This window comes from Telmatherina bonti (assembly GCF_933228915.1).
Source record: "Telmatherina bonti genome assembly, chromosome: 14".
Taxonomy (NCBI): Eukaryota; Metazoa; Chordata; class Actinopteri; order Atheriniformes; family Telmatherinidae; genus Telmatherina; species Telmatherina bonti.
The window spans coordinates 14,611,864-14,629,727 of record NC_136612.1 but is presented as its reverse complement, the minus strand read 5'-3'; the positions used below and the strand labels follow the sequence as shown (position 1 = coordinate 14,629,727).

Sequence of the window (17,864 nt, the reverse complement as noted above, 5' to 3'; positions counted from 1 at the left end):
CAGCAATAGCAGCATTACTAAAAACACTTTCTCTGAATAATTTTCCTTTCCGTCTTTCCCGAACAGATCCGTAACACCATCGAGAACAGCTTTGTGGGCTGGGAAATGGAGGAGGTTATTTTGCTTGACATGTCTGTAGATGACGGCGATTCAAAGATCCAGAACCAGCTGAAGAAGCTCCAGAGCCCCGTCATTCTTCTGTACTGCACAAAAGAAGAAGCCAACACTATCTTCGAGGTGGCCCACTCCGTTGGAATCACCGGCTACGGCTACACTTGGATCGTCCCCTCGCTGGTGGCTGGAGACACCGTCGTCGTGCCGGCAGAGTTTCCCACAGGTAAGACGTCTGACACCGAGTCCTGTTTCCATCTGACATAATCTCCGTAAGAAAAGCTGTTTTCTTGCTTTGAGCTGAAGCCATAAACCCTTTTACAACAGTTACAGGAAGTGCGGCGCTCGGTGGATGTTTATGCAGAAAGCATTTAAATTGACATGAATGCATCCATTTTGTAGAGCTGGAAAAAAGACATCCCTTTCAATCACACTATTTCCTGATTCCTTTGTGCTTTTCTCAGATATGGCAGGTGGACTAAATCTGTTGCTGTTAAACGTGTGTTCTTCTCATATAAATGTCAGGTTGTCTGTTGTTATTTATCATTATAAGGCAGTAGTTTCTGACCAAACAGAGCCCATCCATACCAACAGCAGAAATGTTGTGCATTTGTGCAGTTATTACCCCTTTTGTTTTTTTCAGAGAACTGTATCCTAGGACCATGGCCGGATTAAAAGGGCACAGGCCCCTGGGCCCAGAGTGTTCCAGGGGACCCCTTCACCACGGCAACATTGTGAAAATTGTGAATGATACACTGTAAAACAACATCTCTAAGCCAGTGGTACCAATAGCAACACACTGGACACTGTGGTGTAACTATCTGGCCTTTACGTACATTCTGTTTCATGTCCGAACTGCTGGTGTTTGCCCTACATGTCCCCAAAATGGGCCCCAAATGGGCTCCATGTGGGCGTGGGCCCCGGGGCCTGTGCCCTTAACGCCCATTGGACAATCCGGCCTTGCCTAAGACTGTTACCATAACGCTGTGTTCAGTGATCCAAAATCAGAGTATTAATTAATATTGTTCTACAGTAAATTACAACTGGCCAATGCTGGCTTCTATTACTTATATGTTTACTCTGAAATCCTTTAAGTTATTAAATAAGAACTACAAAATAAGAACTCCTCAAATTAATTATGATATACTACAATATTGAATTTCCCTTTGGGGATTAAGAAAGTATTTTTCATTTTCATTTCATTTCATTATAGCTAGGTGCACCACATAGAGCACCAAAAATATGCATTTTGTACTTTATCAGACTTAATTAAATTTTTTTTTACACAAGCCTGGTTGTGATTGGAAGATATATATTTTGCTTTAGGACCATAAATAAAATTTAACCCCTTAATGCCTTGATTTATTTACAATTTTTTACTCAAACAAACAAAAAATGTAAAAGGGAAAAAAGTATATTTTAATATTAAATAAATGAATAACAATAAATAAATGAAGATTAATAAATAAATAAATCATAGAGAAATAAGTAGATATAAAATAATTAGATATAAAGAAATAAAATGAGCAAAGGGCCAGAAGTTGTCCAATGCAAATTTGAGATACCTTGCTTTAAGGGGTTAAGAGCTGTTTTTTTTTTTGTTTTTTTTTTTTTTTTAAAAATATATTTAGTTGCCTTTTGTTTGTGGTTTTAACCTTTCCTTGATTACTTATGATGATGCCATTTAGTTTAGACTCTTTTCTTGAAATTAATTTAGCTTTGATCTGTCTATCGAGGCTTAAATGTTAAAAAAATCAGCAACTGCTGATGAAAAGACATGCAAAGACTGGTATTCATATTCAGCAATCTGCAACATCCCTTTTCAAGTCATCTTCTCCCCTTTAGACTACTTAGAACCATGAAATATAAAGAAAAAGACTGAAAAATGTTGTTTATCAAGTGTTTTTTTTTTCTGGTCAGCTGTTGGGTGTTTTTTAACTGCAAGACAAAAGCAAAGTGACCTTTCATAATAATAAGTTAGGCCTCTCTTTGCCTGCGTCTCCTTCTCCAACACTCCTGGATCTTCCTCTAACCTTTGAAGGTCAAATGAATGAAGAACTGAAGTAACACCTAAGTTGGGGCGCATTAACCACTCAACCTGCTCACGCAATCTGTCAAACATACCTGCCAGACTGCCTAATGTAACACAACTTTCAGCACTTGGGGGTGGACAGACACTTTCGGAAAGGCCAGCTCCCAGTGGGAACCGAACCTTTCACTGTTAGTGCTGTTTTCTGGCTTCTTAACTGATGGATCTTTGCACGTCTTCAGGCTGCTTCTCTCCCCGAGGCAGAGTCAGCTGTAGTGCAGCTCGTATAGTACGCGCCTGATAATTTGTAGGTGTTTGGCTTGTTGATTTACAGTTGGAGGTGGGAGATATTACGTCGCTGCCTGTACTCAGCAGTTTCTGGGAAATGGTTTCCAGGCGGATCCTGAGATTGTTGTGCTTTCAGACACTGTAACTCAAACTTTTTACCCCTGCTCCTTTATTGACATCCATGGATGATTTACCTTGAATGGGAGGAAGGAGTGCATGTGCACACCGGTGTGTGTACTCCCAACTGTGTTTTGTGTGTAAGGTCTGTGGGCATTTGTATGTGAAATATGCAATTGGTTCAGGGTTTAATTTGCATGACAAAAATAATGTGTGAACATAATCAAATGGGCTGTGTGTTTGTGTTTTTAGTGGGGACTTCCCATGGCGGTTTGGGTTGCCAAACTACAGCTGTGTGTGTGTGTATGTAGCTCAGAATAAAGGTTCCACTTTGTAAAGTTTGATACATCACCACATCGGTTATTTAAATCACACAGCAACTTCCCTTTTGATTAATGTTGCCATGGAGATCATCGCATTTAGCTTGTGCACTGCCTGGCTGATTACAGAGTGATGCTACGCTGCAGTGGAAGGAAACACACACACACACCACACACACACAGAAAATTTCCTTTAACAGTGAATTATCACGGCATAAATCAAACTGGACATAAAAATAGGTAAAATGTCAGATTCTTGTTTCATATGTGATGAATGACATACAGATGTGCAAAAATACATGTTATTTAAAGCAGGTCTGAATCTAACAATATGACTCGTGTCAAGTTGAAAGCAGAGACAGAAAAATAGTGGGGCTGCCAAGGTAAATGCAGTTTAAACAAACAAAAAAGCTGATTCTTACCTTATCTTTGATTTTTATTCCAGAGAAAAACCAACAATACTTTATATTTTGTCTTGTCCAATTAAATTAGTTTGTTAATATAAATTCATGTTTGCATTTTAGGTCTGCAACAAAGTGAGAAAATAAAAAGCCCAAACAATAAAACAAACAAAAAGAACCTGTTTGCTTCAGACATGTGCCGTCAGCATTTAGTACAAAGCATAACTCATATTAAGGTGCAGTTTATTAAAGGTGGAGTATGTAAGATTTTCAATATTTAAAAAAAAAAAAAAGAACTAATAAAATAACTACAATCATAATTAGATAGTTTTATTGAATGTAGGTTCCAGTCTGGCCATATTTGATGCGTTATTAAATTACAAGTTTAATTATTGAGAAATGACAAAAAGCACTTTTTTTTTTACTGGTAGGCAAACATTTAAGAGAGGTCTTTGTCATTAATTAAACTTTTAATTTAATAACACATCAAATATGGACAGACTGGAACCTACATGTTTTTAAAAAATATATAATTATGATTGTAGTTATTTTTTTAGTTAATTTTTAAAAAAAAAAATATTGAAAATCTTACATACTCCACCTTTAAGGAGGCAAAGGTGGTTTGATTAATAGTTGGAAACATCTCCTAGGCAAATGATTGCAGCAGAAGGGCTTTGTCAAGACCTAAAATACATACCGCTGTTCATAAGTGCCACATAAAACTTCACTGAACAGCACCTGGACCTTATGGTAACCATGTCCAGAGACGGGGTTGTCTTCTCTGGGCTGGACGCGCCTGATAGAGCTTCACAGACAACGTCATAATTATGTGTTTCATACATGCTTCAATACATGCAGGTGAACGAGCTCTTCATTACAGCTCTGTTGCTGCAGGATCTGTACTTGAAAATGCTTTCGCTGCCAGTAAGATAATGGTCAAAATCTTCAGCTTTAGCAGTCACAGTCCATCACTTAAAGCCTCCTAACCGTTTTTAAACATGTGAAAACCTGAAAAAGCATGAACTTTAATCAGTATGATGAATCTATAATGAAGGAAGGCAGTTAAGATAAGAGGATATTTGCCTAATGCAGCCATTCAACCAGCTGTTGTTTTCTAGCTTCAGCCTGAAAACCAGGGAAGCGGCACAATGTTTGTGGAAGCAGTCAAGAACAGCAGCATCAGAACGAACATGGGGGGAAGTGACACCATCGCAGAGCATGTGACTGACGGTTTGTGGCATGTATGCTCCAGGTGAATCCAGCAGTTCAGGGTTAGGCAGAAGGTACACGCTAGCTGTGGGGCTAATTTGCTTACTGGGCTTACTTAATAATTTGCACCATGTGTGATGAAGCGCCACCAACTCTCAGTGGTAATTCCACTGATGCCTTCCTTAAGTAGTGCTCTGGGGAACCATCTCTCCATCCACTCTCCTCTTTTCTTCCCTTTTCTTTTCATTTGATGGTATTTTTCCCTCATTTCTCTGCAGGTTTTTTTTTGTGTCTTACTATCCTCGCATCCTCCAGCTCTCTGCTTCCTTTAGCTTCCTTTGTGTCTGTATCTTTGTGTCTTCGCTGCTGTCTGACTGTCCCTCCTCTTCCCATCTCTCTCAGCTCTTTTCTTCACATTACCATCTTTTCTGTCTCTGCTCTCCCTGATCAAAGTTACACACTAGTGCCGCACACACTCTGCTAAAGTCTGACACAATAAGCTACTTCCAAAAACGTTAACTATTACATACTTCTAACAGTTTACACTGGTATGGATAATCTACTGTATGTCTGAAATGTTTGTTTTTGTTTTCATGTGTGTTTATGACGGGGAGACAGCCGGCTTTTAAACAGTCAACCGGCTTTACCAGTCAGAAAAAAAGCTTTCCAGACCAGACAGAATTGTTCATTTCTAACATTGCCATTTGATATATCTGTGTTGTGACATTTAAAAATGTCCTGAGAGGCTTATATATATATATATATATATATATATATATATATGTACACATCATGAAACAGTTCCCACGATGCAGAGAACACACCTCAGAGCTCATGCTACCACTGCATCTTCCTGCTAAAGGACTGCTCCCATGAAATAATAAAAGTGAAGCGCGTAAGAAGGAACAAGCGATGGGAATGAGTGTGGAGAAAGTGTCAACAGTGTGTGATTTTAGACGTGGTCCTGGAGGAACAGAGCTGTCAGTGCTAAAGCCCCGTGAGGAGGGCAGGTTGCCAGGCTGCCTGTCTATTTATGCCCACTGACATGGTAGTGGACTGCCTGACATGTGGTCATACACTGTCAGATAGATGGAGTCTGACTGAAAGACTGAGAGAATGACAGAACGAATGGAAGACAGAGAGATGGCTAGCAAGACAAATGGACATGAAGGCTGGGGACTTTCTGCAGACCCTTAACACAGAGGCATCTAATGTTTACTAAATAGATAAATCTCTAATTATTCATCTTCAGAAGCCATAGAGGCATTGATAGCTGAGTTAAGGGTTTGCTGTTATGTCTTTTGCTTTTCTGGAATTTTTCCACAGAGGCTGCTGCTCTTGATGTGTGATATCATTTGCTTGTCGACCAGACTTTTCCTACTTTTCTTATGATGCCTCGCAAGTGTCTAACTTGGCATACCTTAAACATAGAGCAAAATGGTAAAAAAAAAAAGATTTAGACATTTTACATGTGCCCTAAGCGAAACATTTTAAATATACGGACTTTTACAATAGCAATTCAAGTACAGTTGTGCTCATATGTATTCATCCCCTTTCATTAAAGAAAAGACTGAATTTACAACAGCCATTAAAATAACTGAGACTTAAAAAAGGAACAATAACTAAAAATTTGCAAAAATATAATTTAGTAATATAAGACACTCTTTTTTCATTTAACTGAGAGGAAGAAAGAAATAAACAGACAAATTTGGTCCTGGACAGATTAGAGCACTTTTCTGTTGAACAGTGGGACAAAATACCTGTCAACAGGTGCAGAAGTCTGACTGAGAGGAACAGAAAACACCTGACTGGAGCGGAAACATTAAAGGATTGTTCAGCAAAATATTAGTTTATGAGTGATGTAATATGTAATAAGTTATCTTGTTTTGCTTTTTAAAAAAAATATTTTTATTGAACCAAAATTAGAAAATAATGTAATGATTTTCATAAAACTTTTATTTATTATTACACACTCAAAAATAGAGGTAGCAGCTTGTACCTAAAAAGGTACAAATGCTTGTCGCTGGGGGTCTACTCTTTTGAGAGACATTTCTGTACCCTTCAGTTCTGGTCTATTTTTGTACCTTATCAAGTTCAACCTCACCTTATCAAGTTGTGTTTTTTATGTTTTCCACAGCATTAGGCCTGGTCCATGCAACTTAGCAATATTATCTTATCTTTAACCTAGAAATAATCTTCAAAAACTCAAAATACTGACCAGACATACACTTAGTTTGCAGCATCTGACCTTCATTGTCTGGTGTAGTAAATGACTGTTAAGTAGTACTACTGTCATCACTCAACTCTGCTCTAGTTTGTAACATTACAGCCATTAACATTACATTTTTCAATGCTGCAGGTACCCTTATGGTCAAAATGGTACAAATTTGTACTTTATGTCACTTTGAGCCCTTTTTCGTACTCTGAAGGTGTGCTTCTGGTCTCTTAAAGACCAGTATTGTACTTTTGAGAGAACATTTCTTTCAAATGTACCTATAGGTACAGAAATGTCCTTATCTTGTACCTCTATTTTTGAGAGTGTACTTTAGTCAATTTCAGCTTTTTTTTTTTTCTTTTTTTTTTTACAGGCAGCTGTTTTTTCCCCTTCTTTATATGCATTCTTTGACCCGTTAGATGTGTGTGGTTGCGTGTATCTCAACTGTTTCCCTGTATGCTTCCGTGTTCAGGATGTTTTTCGGCTTCAATCTTTGGATAGCAACTGTGGCATAACGAATATAAACACATGAGCTGCATTTGGCATCTTGTTAGTTTATGTTTTCTGTGTTGTCTTTTCATGTAGATGTTTACCACAGACATGTTCAGGCTCTATGATCAGAACAGATTATTTAGATAAAGTCTAAATAATCTGTTTCCTTTCTCTCTCTCTTTTTCTCTTTACAAGGTGTTTTCTGTTTTCTCTTCTTTTCGATTCTCTTTCTGTCCCTCTTCTGTCCTCTCTGGTCCGGTCCAGCAGTACAAACTTTGTAGTACAAACAATTATGCATAATAAATAGAAAAATAGAATTAAAATCCAGAATATCAAGGGGAGCATTATATCTATGATGCTTCCCTTGGCAAAGTAAATTTGCTCAGCAGAACACAGTGTCCAGAAAATCCATTTTGCCTCCTTAAATGCTGGAAAAGACAAAAAAAAAAAAAAAAAATTAAATATAGTCAAAAAACGCAGCACCAGGTATGTGGAGGTTTTAATGTTTTTATTCATTTTTTAATGATTTACCTCCCTGGTTTATCTGTTTCTGAAACCGGGTGCAGTGTCGCACTCTTTCCAAACACTTTATCCACTAAAACAGAGGATACAGGCTCAGGTTTGAGACTGTTAGCTGGGTTACTTCTCACTAATGAACCAAGTGATATGAATCAAACATGTTTCTACCATCCTTGCTACTCACACACCATGGGGAAATGTCCATACACTGTTACTGTACCTGCACATAACTCCAAGTACACTCTCCCTGTGATTTATAAGACAGAAGACAGTTCATTCTGCAGCCATGGTATCATGGTATAATGGAAAATGTAATGGTATCCATACCACTTCTTTTTCATACCATGGCATTCCTTGAAAGTGGAAAGCAGCACATCCCAAGTTGTAACTAGAAAAGCGAGAGCATAATCCTCTGCCAAGGGCCACAGTTCTACATATTGTAATTATTTGTTCTCTTCCTATGATGAAAATCACAAAGGCCTCTGTTTTTTTCATATTCTGGATCATAGTGTCCAGAATGATTCCTTTACCTGGATCAGTCTTAGATACAACCTTTTGGAAGCTTGTCCTGTATTTTTTTCTCCTAAGTGCTCCGACCAGTTTTGTTGGAATTACGTGCACATATGTTGAAAGTGGTCCTATCTCACAATGTTAAAGAATCCTTTAAAAAATCCTGGATCCAAACGGTGATCTGGATCACCATCAGAATGAAATCATTTCTTCCTTTTTTTTCATTTCCAACAACTCTGAAAAAATTGTATTAAAATCCGTCCATAACTTTTTGAGTTGTCTTGAACACAAACAAACAAACGGATTAATGCAGGTAAAAACATAACCTCCTTGGCGGAGGTAATTAGGTAGAAATAGTTGTTGTCTGAACTAGAAACAAACCCCCAGAATAGAAGGGGGGGGGGGGGCGGGGGTTATGATGCCATAATACTTTAATATGTTTTTTAAAGTATCACGAATCCACCAATATCAAGTCTAAAGTAAGAGCGTTCCAGTATGAGGCACCATCAGCAGTCCCTGGTCACATGACCTCTCCGACCTACCAGGGAGATATGGTCTGCGAAGCGCTGTCCAAGTCAGTAAATTAATCTTAAATTGCACTCTGAAATAAACTGGAAGCCAGGACAGCTGCATCAAGATTGTGGTCACATGTGAAAACTTAGTCTTGCAGTAACATTTTTAACTAATTGCAATAGTTGTCGGGAGGTTTTACTAAGATTTTGTAAAATGTATTGCAGTAATCTGATTTTGAATAAACAAAAGCATGAATAATTGAAAAAAAAAAAAAAAAAGAGAGAAAGTTCTTTTACATAAGAGTCTTCAGACAGCAGTTATGTCAGCTTGTGAGACACTGTTTGGTCACATAGATTTATTGTTGAACAACTCAGTTTAAAGCAGCTGGTGAGTCATGTCACTTCGCGGGTTCATATGAGATGCACAAGCCATTTCTACGCACCTCCCCGCAGTGTACAACGTGGAAAAAATACTTTAAAACTGCATTAACCTTTTACAGTAGACACCTAAAAACTTTCAAAGATTTTTTTACTTAAACATTATGAGGCCTTTAAACCCCGTAACTGCCTGATGTACGTTTTAGTAGAGAAAATTTTCCATAGACTATGATGAATTTTATTACAAATGTGTTGAATTAAATCTGCCTGACTAATAAAACTATATTATTAAGCCAACTATTCGTTAAACCAAAACATTGATCATTAGTGCTATTGTTAAAAAGAACATAATAAATCCAGCTTTTGTCTCAGTTCTACATCGGGAGGGTTATGAATGGGCTTAAAAAATCCTGATATCCTCAGTATTCTCATATTGCTCAGTTTTTATTTTCACCACATCTATGAAACAAGATTTAAGACAGTAGAGGTTTTGCACACATCTAACCACAAGCTGGTTTGCTGTTCTTCAGCCAGTGGTTATGAATTGTAGCTCGGAAGCGTTATAAACTAATGCACAAAACTGATTAAACCCTAAATATTTACATTCTAAAGTGAATCTAGAACAATCATAGACATAAGGTGAGCCTGAGGAGAATCATTTCTCCCTGACATGATGAAATCATAACCCCAGTCAGCTGATTGGTCATTAGAAATTGTTAAAAATTCACCATAAGTCAACATGCTGCATGTACCAACAATTAATAGTGATTATTTTATATAAATTAATCACAATATAATCAAATTTGACAATGGACTGTGTTTCAGATTACAGCAGTTTATTAGTTGTATGCTAAAATAAGTTTCCAAATAAACACACACTTAATCCTTTACGTCATTTTTAACTGATAATATGTAAAAAAAAAACCCAAAACATTAAATATACTTTAAAAATACAGTATGGATAAATATTATTAACATTAACCCAGTTAAATCAGTGTTGATTGTTTTTAGCTGTGTTCAAATCCAATCTTACCTGCATAATTATGTGACTACATAGGTAAGTATGGCACTGTTGTAAGCCTTGGGAATGCTTTAAATATCCATGTATGACCCACATACTTGCATACAGGAGGACATAGTGGAGGAACGATCAGCATACTGGCAACAGATGAATGGATTTTCAAATGGGCACCTGGAGAGTTGGGAAATGAGACAGAGAGATCTATAGACATAAACATTTGACAGAAGGAGAACAGGACTCAGAAAGACAAGAAGACAGGCCTACAGACAGTATAGAGACCAGCAGAGACAGACAGATGGACAAACACAGCAAGGCGACAGACACATAGTCAGGAAGAATGTAAGGGATGTTCATCTGGTCTCTGAATCATCGCTTAGTGTAAACAGTGTCTCATGTTTATCCTGTTTCCAATACTTCTCCTGTCTCGTGTTGAAGACATGCTCATCAACAATCTATCTATTTTCATTTCTGTTTTCCTGAGTTTTCTCAGCTTGAATCTCGTTTCCTTTTTACCTAAAATACCCGAATCCTTCCCATCTTACTGGCCAGCTTTTACTTGCTCTGATTCCCTTCTCTCGTCTTCTTGCTTTACCCACCCAGGTCTTCTCTCTGTGTCTTATGATGAGTGGGACTATGGCCTGGAGGCCCGTGTTCGTGACGGTGTGGCGATCATCACCATGGCGACTTCCACCATGATGATGGACCGTGGGCCTCACACCTTGTTGAAATCTGAGTGCCATGGAGCTCCAGATAAGAAGACCCCCATCTCAGGCAACCCCAATGAAGTGCTCAGGTAAGTGTGAGTGGAGGTTGGAGATGACCCACATGAAGAGTATTTTTATGTCACAAAGGGTAAAAACGGTAAATTTATTTATTAATCATAAACTTGCTTTATAGCTTTGTATTTTGTGGTTTTAGTAATCTTTTTTTTTTAAACCTAATATTCTGATGTATTATTAGTTGTCTATTATCTGTTATGTTTTCAATACAAAACTGTGTTGCTGGATATAAAATATATTTGACCTTATTAGTAACCAATTCAAAATAAGAATGGCTTGCAGCATGAAATTGAAATTTTTCATAGGATATAAGAAATAATGAGTCTCTTGTAGCTCTGTGTATTTGTTTTCATAATACATTTGAGCTGTTTCTGGCATTAGACTTCCCCCAATTTATTAAAAGCTTACATTTGACAAAACAAATAACAGTTTTCAACCTAGATGTCCTCTTAAAACTTGTAAAATCAGTCTGTGAAGGTTTCATTCATCCAGCTCATCGTAGCCAGGTTGAGTCCAAGTGGTAATTAAAAGTGAAGTTGAGACAGAAGAGACAGAAATTGCAGTTCACCCCTCATCCACTAGAGGCTCCAAAAGGGGGTCAGTCTGATTGACAGTTATCTGACGTTTGGGGGACAAGAAGGCAGATTGTTGGGCTACCCTGGTCTGTAGCCAGCTAAAGATATGCCTTAGCTTTAGCCTGCATAACTCTGTTAGCCAGTTAGTTCCCTGTTAGCTCGGTTAGCTCTTAGCAACAGAAAGCACAGAGTTTAATAGATGTCAGTCATCCACCCTGATACTCACAGTCCCCCTCTCAGCTCCACCTCTTTGCCCATTTTTGTATTATCCGGCAACAACGGTACATGTGCAACGGTGGAAACCGCCCACCAAGCTGAATTCAGCTCTTCAGAAACCTAGTTGTGACGTAATGGAGGCTCCGTTCATCTTTTTATAAACAGTCTATGGTTGAGTCAAGTCAACTGGGCAAAGTTTAGTTTCTGAAGATGTTTCACTGCCATCCAGAAAAGCTTTTGCAGCTCTTGTGAAGGTACTGGAAAACCATTGATGCTTGATATCTTTGACCATCATTGAGTAATAGAGCTGCAACTAATTACTATCTTAATAGTCAACGAGTCACCAACTATTGGAACATTAGTCGACTAGTCGGATCATTTTTTTGTTTTTTTAATTTAGTGTGAGGTTGCTTTAATTATGTGGCAATTGATAATAAACATAAGATGGGTACTTCAATAAAAAAAAATGTCTCTTTTAATCAACTTTGCTGCTGAAAGGCGGGTTGACAAAAAGTGAATAAAAATGTCCTGTATTATAAAATCATCTGGGAAGAACAGTGCCCAGTCAGTAAAGACATGAATCCATTAATAAATAACTCTCTGTCCATTTTCTAAGGAGAGTGAAATGTTTTGGTTTTTTTTTTAATGAAAAATAAATAATAATAAAATCAAGAAAACATTTCTTTTACTCTAACCCAAGGGCAGGCACATTAGCAGCAGTAAAACAGTAAATAAAACAAAGAGCATTTTAGTGAAGTACATTCATGGTCAGCTGCACAGTTTTGCAAGAGAACTTTACAATTCCAACGGTCTAAAATCTGACAGTTTTATTGACATTTATAGCTGATAATAAAGCATTCAGAGTTGTCCAAACACACTGTATGAAATGAGCAGCCTGGTATCGCAGATCAGCATCTTCAAAACTGACTCTGTGAGTGCGGTCGCCTGTTGCAGAGTGCATGTCTGCTTCCTCTGCAGAAAGGGGTCCATGGTGACTCTCTTCTTCGGACTGCATGCATTTAATTACAAATGCTTTAGTCAGGCAGTTAGTCAGACAATACTTTTAATTTGTGATGTCTCAGTCTGCTAGTTAGCGTAGAAGGTAATGTTACTGAGACGAGTCAGACTCTGTGTCATTTAAATGCCCGACATGCTTGCTTTAAATACTCATGCATCACCAACGTGCTGCCATGATAAGCAAGGTCTGCTTTGCAAACTTGCGGGAGATCTTTTTGTTTTCCTCGTCCAGGCTTAAATGTTCCCAGACTTTAGACGTTTTGGTACGCGTTGTTGTTGCGGATGCTGCGAGAGGGTCTTGGCTTGCGACTGGAGAATGAAGCAGGGTTGGATGATGGATGGGGCTGGATGTCCAACCCTGTCCCTCAACATTTTAATAGGATTAACCCTAACCATAACCCTACTGGTCACTTCTTTTTTGACTTAGATGCCAAATCCACTGTAGTTTTTCCATTTGCCCAAAAGGTAATGGTGTTTGTTATCTATTGACGTATAAATAACCACACCATTGCTTGTCTAACCACGCCCATTAGCATCCAACTCTGCCCAATATCCAGCCCCACCCCATTCTCCAGGCTGCAGTCGGTGACAATTGGGCGTCATCATTTCTGTGTACATTACCGCCCAGCAGAGACACTATTGCGCATGCGTGCAACTCTGCAGAAATTATCTTTAAGTGAAAGGCTACACTCCGTTGGAAAGACGAGTCTGGCGACAATAGTTGATACCATACCATACCTTAATGTACTGTACCACACTGTACCCCACTGTACCATACCATACCATACCATACCATACCATACCATACCATACCATACCATACCATACCATACCATACCATACTGCACTGTACCACACTGTACCATACCATACCATACCATACCTTACTTTACTGTACCATACCATACCATACCATACCATACCATACCATACCATACCATACCATACCATACTTTACTGTACCATACCATACCATACCATACCATACCATACCATACCATACCATACCATACCATACCATACCATACTTTCCTGTACCATACCATACCATACCATACTTTCCTGTACCATACCATACCATACCATACCATACCATACCATACCATACCATACCATACCATACCATACTGCACTGTACCACACTGTACCATACCATACCTTACTTTACTGTACCATACCATACCATACCATACCATACCATACCATACCATACCATACCATACCAGACCATACCATACCATACCGTACCATACCAGACCATACCATACCGTACCGTACCGTACCGTACCGTACCAGACCTTACTGTACCATACCATACCATACCATACCATGCCTTACTTTACTGTACCATACCATACCATACCAGACCATACCATACTGCACTGTACCACACTGTACCATACCATACCTTACTTTACTGTACCATACTATACCATACCATACCAGACCATACCATACCGTACCGTACCGTACCGTACCAGACCTTACTGTACCATACCATACCATACCATACCATACCATACCATACCATACCATACCATACCATACCATACCATACTGTACTGTCCCGCACCACACCTCACGGTACCGTACCGTACCGTTCCGTACCAATCATATTAATAAAGCACTTTCAAACAACCACAGCCTAAATGTAATTTTATGAAAACATAAAAGAAATAAAAATGTCAGACTATGTTAGTAATGCTAATTAAAAAGAAGTATAATTCAATTTTGTGAGACCAATTAAAACATTTAAGATGCCACTCTGGACTTTGGAGGAGCTGCTGGTCAGCTGACTTAAAGGAGTGAGAAGGAAAGTAGAGATGAAGAAGCTAAGAGAGGTAAGGCGAGGCAAGGCCTTTTAAAGATTTAAAGATGATGCTTGGTTGTCTGGCCTAGTTGCTAAAAACCTATCCTCATATTTGAAAAATGCTTGTGGTTGGACAGGCTCATGCAAGGCCAGCTTACACTGTGTGTGCATAGATGGAAGACTGGGCATTTTATCAAACCAAAAACAAAAGATAAACACTCAGCTTTCCAAGCTTCCAGTTCTTTTGCATTTATATTCGAAACCATTGTCACCAAGAAGTGTTCAAACAGACAAACAAAACAAAAGCAAACAAAAAAGATAAAGTAATTTTGATATTTATTTCAACAATTTTGAAAATTGAAATCAAAACAGCTTTTTCTTGCTTGCATTTACAGCGAGAAAACCTGAGTACAGAAATAATGTTGCTGTTGAAGATGCAGGAGAAAAAGCTCACATTTTGGTTCGAAATTCTGCACATATCATCTAAAATAATTTAGCAATGAGCCACATTGGATGTTGTACAATATATATCCTCAGGAGTGTTTTACTTTAATTAGCCTAGATTAATTTATTTACAGTTAATGTAGCACAAGTACCCAAGTTAACACGGGCATGATTTATGGAAGTTAAAATGCTACAAACATCAGCTTCAGCAATGTTAAAGCACAGGTAGGATCAGTGTTAACAACTTGGTAGATCAGCACAATCAAACAGCAGATTCTGGCATACCCACACACACACACACACACACACACACACACACACACACACACACACACACACACGCAGACACATCTCCCCTGCATATGCGATCATCTTCCCCGCATGAAAGAATACCTTAAGCAGACAAACGCCACCTTCACATGCCCCCTTGCAAAACCAAGCCCACCCCCTCAGCTGTCCGTCTCAGCAGCAGGCCTTTTGAACTGGTTGTGCAGCTTAGCAGTCGGCTGCGCTTTGCTCTGTGCTCTGCCTAATTGGTCCCAATGGCGTTTCAGTTGGCGAACACTATCCCCCGTGGCGCTGTGCTCCAGAGCTCTGCACAGCGTTGTATTCAGGAGTAGCTTCACCCCTTTGCCACTCTACATGTGTGCTGTATTTGTGTGGGCATGTGTGTTTTTTCTTTTTTGCAGACAGAGTATTTAGAAATCACATGCATGCTGAGGATAATGTTAGTCTTCCTTTTAGGAAACTGGTTTCTTGGGAGAAAAATCCGTTTCCTGGTCAGGGTTCTGGTTTAAAAATGAGCTGTGTGATGACAGACACATGGGTTATACACGTGTTATAAGTGAAAACACTCTTTGACCTTTTCGTCGGAGACCTTTTGGTTTTCTGCTCTATTTTCCAGCTTTCACCCATGATTTAGCTTGTCAAAACATGCACAAAATCATCCTGAAATGCTTCCTCTTACGAAAACATTTTCATACTCAATGTGATTTCAGGTCTCCGCTGCAGAAACGCACCTTCATGGATTGCACTGCTTGTGAGGTCCAGCTTTACCTGCATCCTCCATTAAGGCCACATATTGTTGCAGTGCATTCTTCACGTGTTGTTCCAGCCTCTGTGTTTCATTCCTCTACAAACCATTTGTTTCACCCATATAAACCACTGCGTACTGCTTTGAAATAGCAGTAGAGTTTATGCTGCTGCTGCCCCAGAATATAGTCCCTCTGTTGTGCTGGTGTGTCTGCAGCGCTTTTCTTAGTTTCATCTGTTACGTGGTGCTGTCTGTGTCCTGTCATGCTCTTTGCTCCGCTCAGCTTCGTCCTAACCCCATCAGGTTCATCTTTATCCTCTCTTGATCCACAGTTGCCTTTTTTTGCCCTGCTCTGGTCTGCTTTGATACACGCTCTGTGTGCTTTGTTTATTCTCTTCTGCGGAGTGCTGCACTGCCCTGTTTTATCTTCTCACACCTTTTCTCTTCTTCCCTCATCTCATCTCCTGTCCTCTCCCTCTGGTGATTTTCCTCTCATCTCCACTGTTCTGCTCCTCCCCAGCCATTGTCTGCGCTCCAGACCTGCAGTTTCATAATCAACTTAGCTGTGTTGTTGATTAGATCAGTTGCGAGAGCTGCTGAGATCCTTCGCCCCTTGCTGCCTTAACTAAATTTGTTTGGTGATAACCTTTGTCTTCAAGTGTTCAATCAAGAGATTAGCAATTGGCCTACAGTCTATATACTAGAAACTAAATGAACCGCCAGTTGTCCGGTTTAGCTTCCTGGAAAGATGCCCTGCTTCCTGGTCAGTTCACTGAAACGTATTTCAACAAATGCATGGATGGAATACGAGGAGAATAACCTTCAAAATCAAAGACTTTAGTTTTGGTGTCAGGTCTAGTGATTTTAAGGATCATTTGTAAGTTTTAATGTGAAAGTTTGAAGTTATTCATTAGTAGATTACGTAAATGCGCTGTCGTTGCAGCTGGAAGTTACACTGACAATAAGCTGTGTCAGTGTAGAGCATATGTTTTAGACCTTTTCTGTCACATGGATGTCCACATCTCTGCTGGATTACCTCCTGAAGCTCAACAGTGAAGCTTCAAATGAGAAAAATTTTAAAGGGATTTAGAGACCAGATTTGATTGCATTATTAATCACAAGGTGTTGGATAATGTAGATGTTCTGATTCATACTGCTTTTACTTTCAGTCAGCTGCTGTGTCAACGCTTATGATATCTTCTTTTCCTTCCTCAAGATATCAGTGTATTGGGATTTTAACGCTGTTGTCCAGTCCCCTCATCTTTAATGGAGTATAAATAAGAATATTCTGTGAGTTGTATCCCTTCTCAGCTCTGACCAGGATCTGGCTGGTTGGGTGGTCTCTCATAATAACAATCCACAGATGACTTTAAAGAAAAAAACACTGAATCCAGTAAAAAAATAAAAAAAAAAAAAAAAATAAATAAATAAATCAATGGATACATTTTACAGTTTCAGCTTAAGTTAATAAGTGATGATAGATGAAAAACTTTTGACTTTCCCATAAATGCTGATTTTGTCACCTCCTCCTTCACTGCTCTCTTGGTGTTAAAGTGGCCCGACCGAAGAGTGCAGCTTTCTCAGATATTCTCTCATATTCAGTGAATTATTTGAAAGTTTGAACGGTGCATTCAAAGCCTTATAACTAAAAATGGCAAAATCCAATTTTGCTTAAAAGAGCTTTACAATAGATTGAAGTAACAGATTAACAGTTTGTTCTCTATTTGGATGTGTGTGTGTTGTTTTGTTTTTTGTCTTTAACTGCGTCGTCGTACTTTCTCCAATCAGTGGAGCTCCCCGGCATCTTTCTAAATAGCCCCTGGCGACAGCAGAAACCCTCTGGGTGTTGGTTGGTTTGGTTGAGAGGA

At 38.9% G+C, this 17,864-nt stretch overlaps 1 protein-coding gene across 1 annotated transcript in view; it reads left to right on the top strand.

Annotated features, from left to right (window-relative positions):
• grin2ba (glutamate receptor, ionotropic, N-methyl D-aspartate 2B-a) overlaps positions 1 to 17,864 on the top strand; it is a gene marked incomplete at both ends in the record, with an annotated part of 134,674 nt that overhangs the window by 83,073 nt on the left and 33,737 nt on the right. Inside the window, 2 exons of the mRNA XM_079252213.1 lie at positions 67 to 337; positions 10,723 to 10,915. Of these exons, the coding sequence (XP_079108339.1) occupies positions 67 to 337; positions 10,723 to 10,915 (464 nt within the window). The remainder of the gene's footprint in view (positions 1 to 66; positions 338 to 10,722; positions 10,916 to 17,864) is intronic.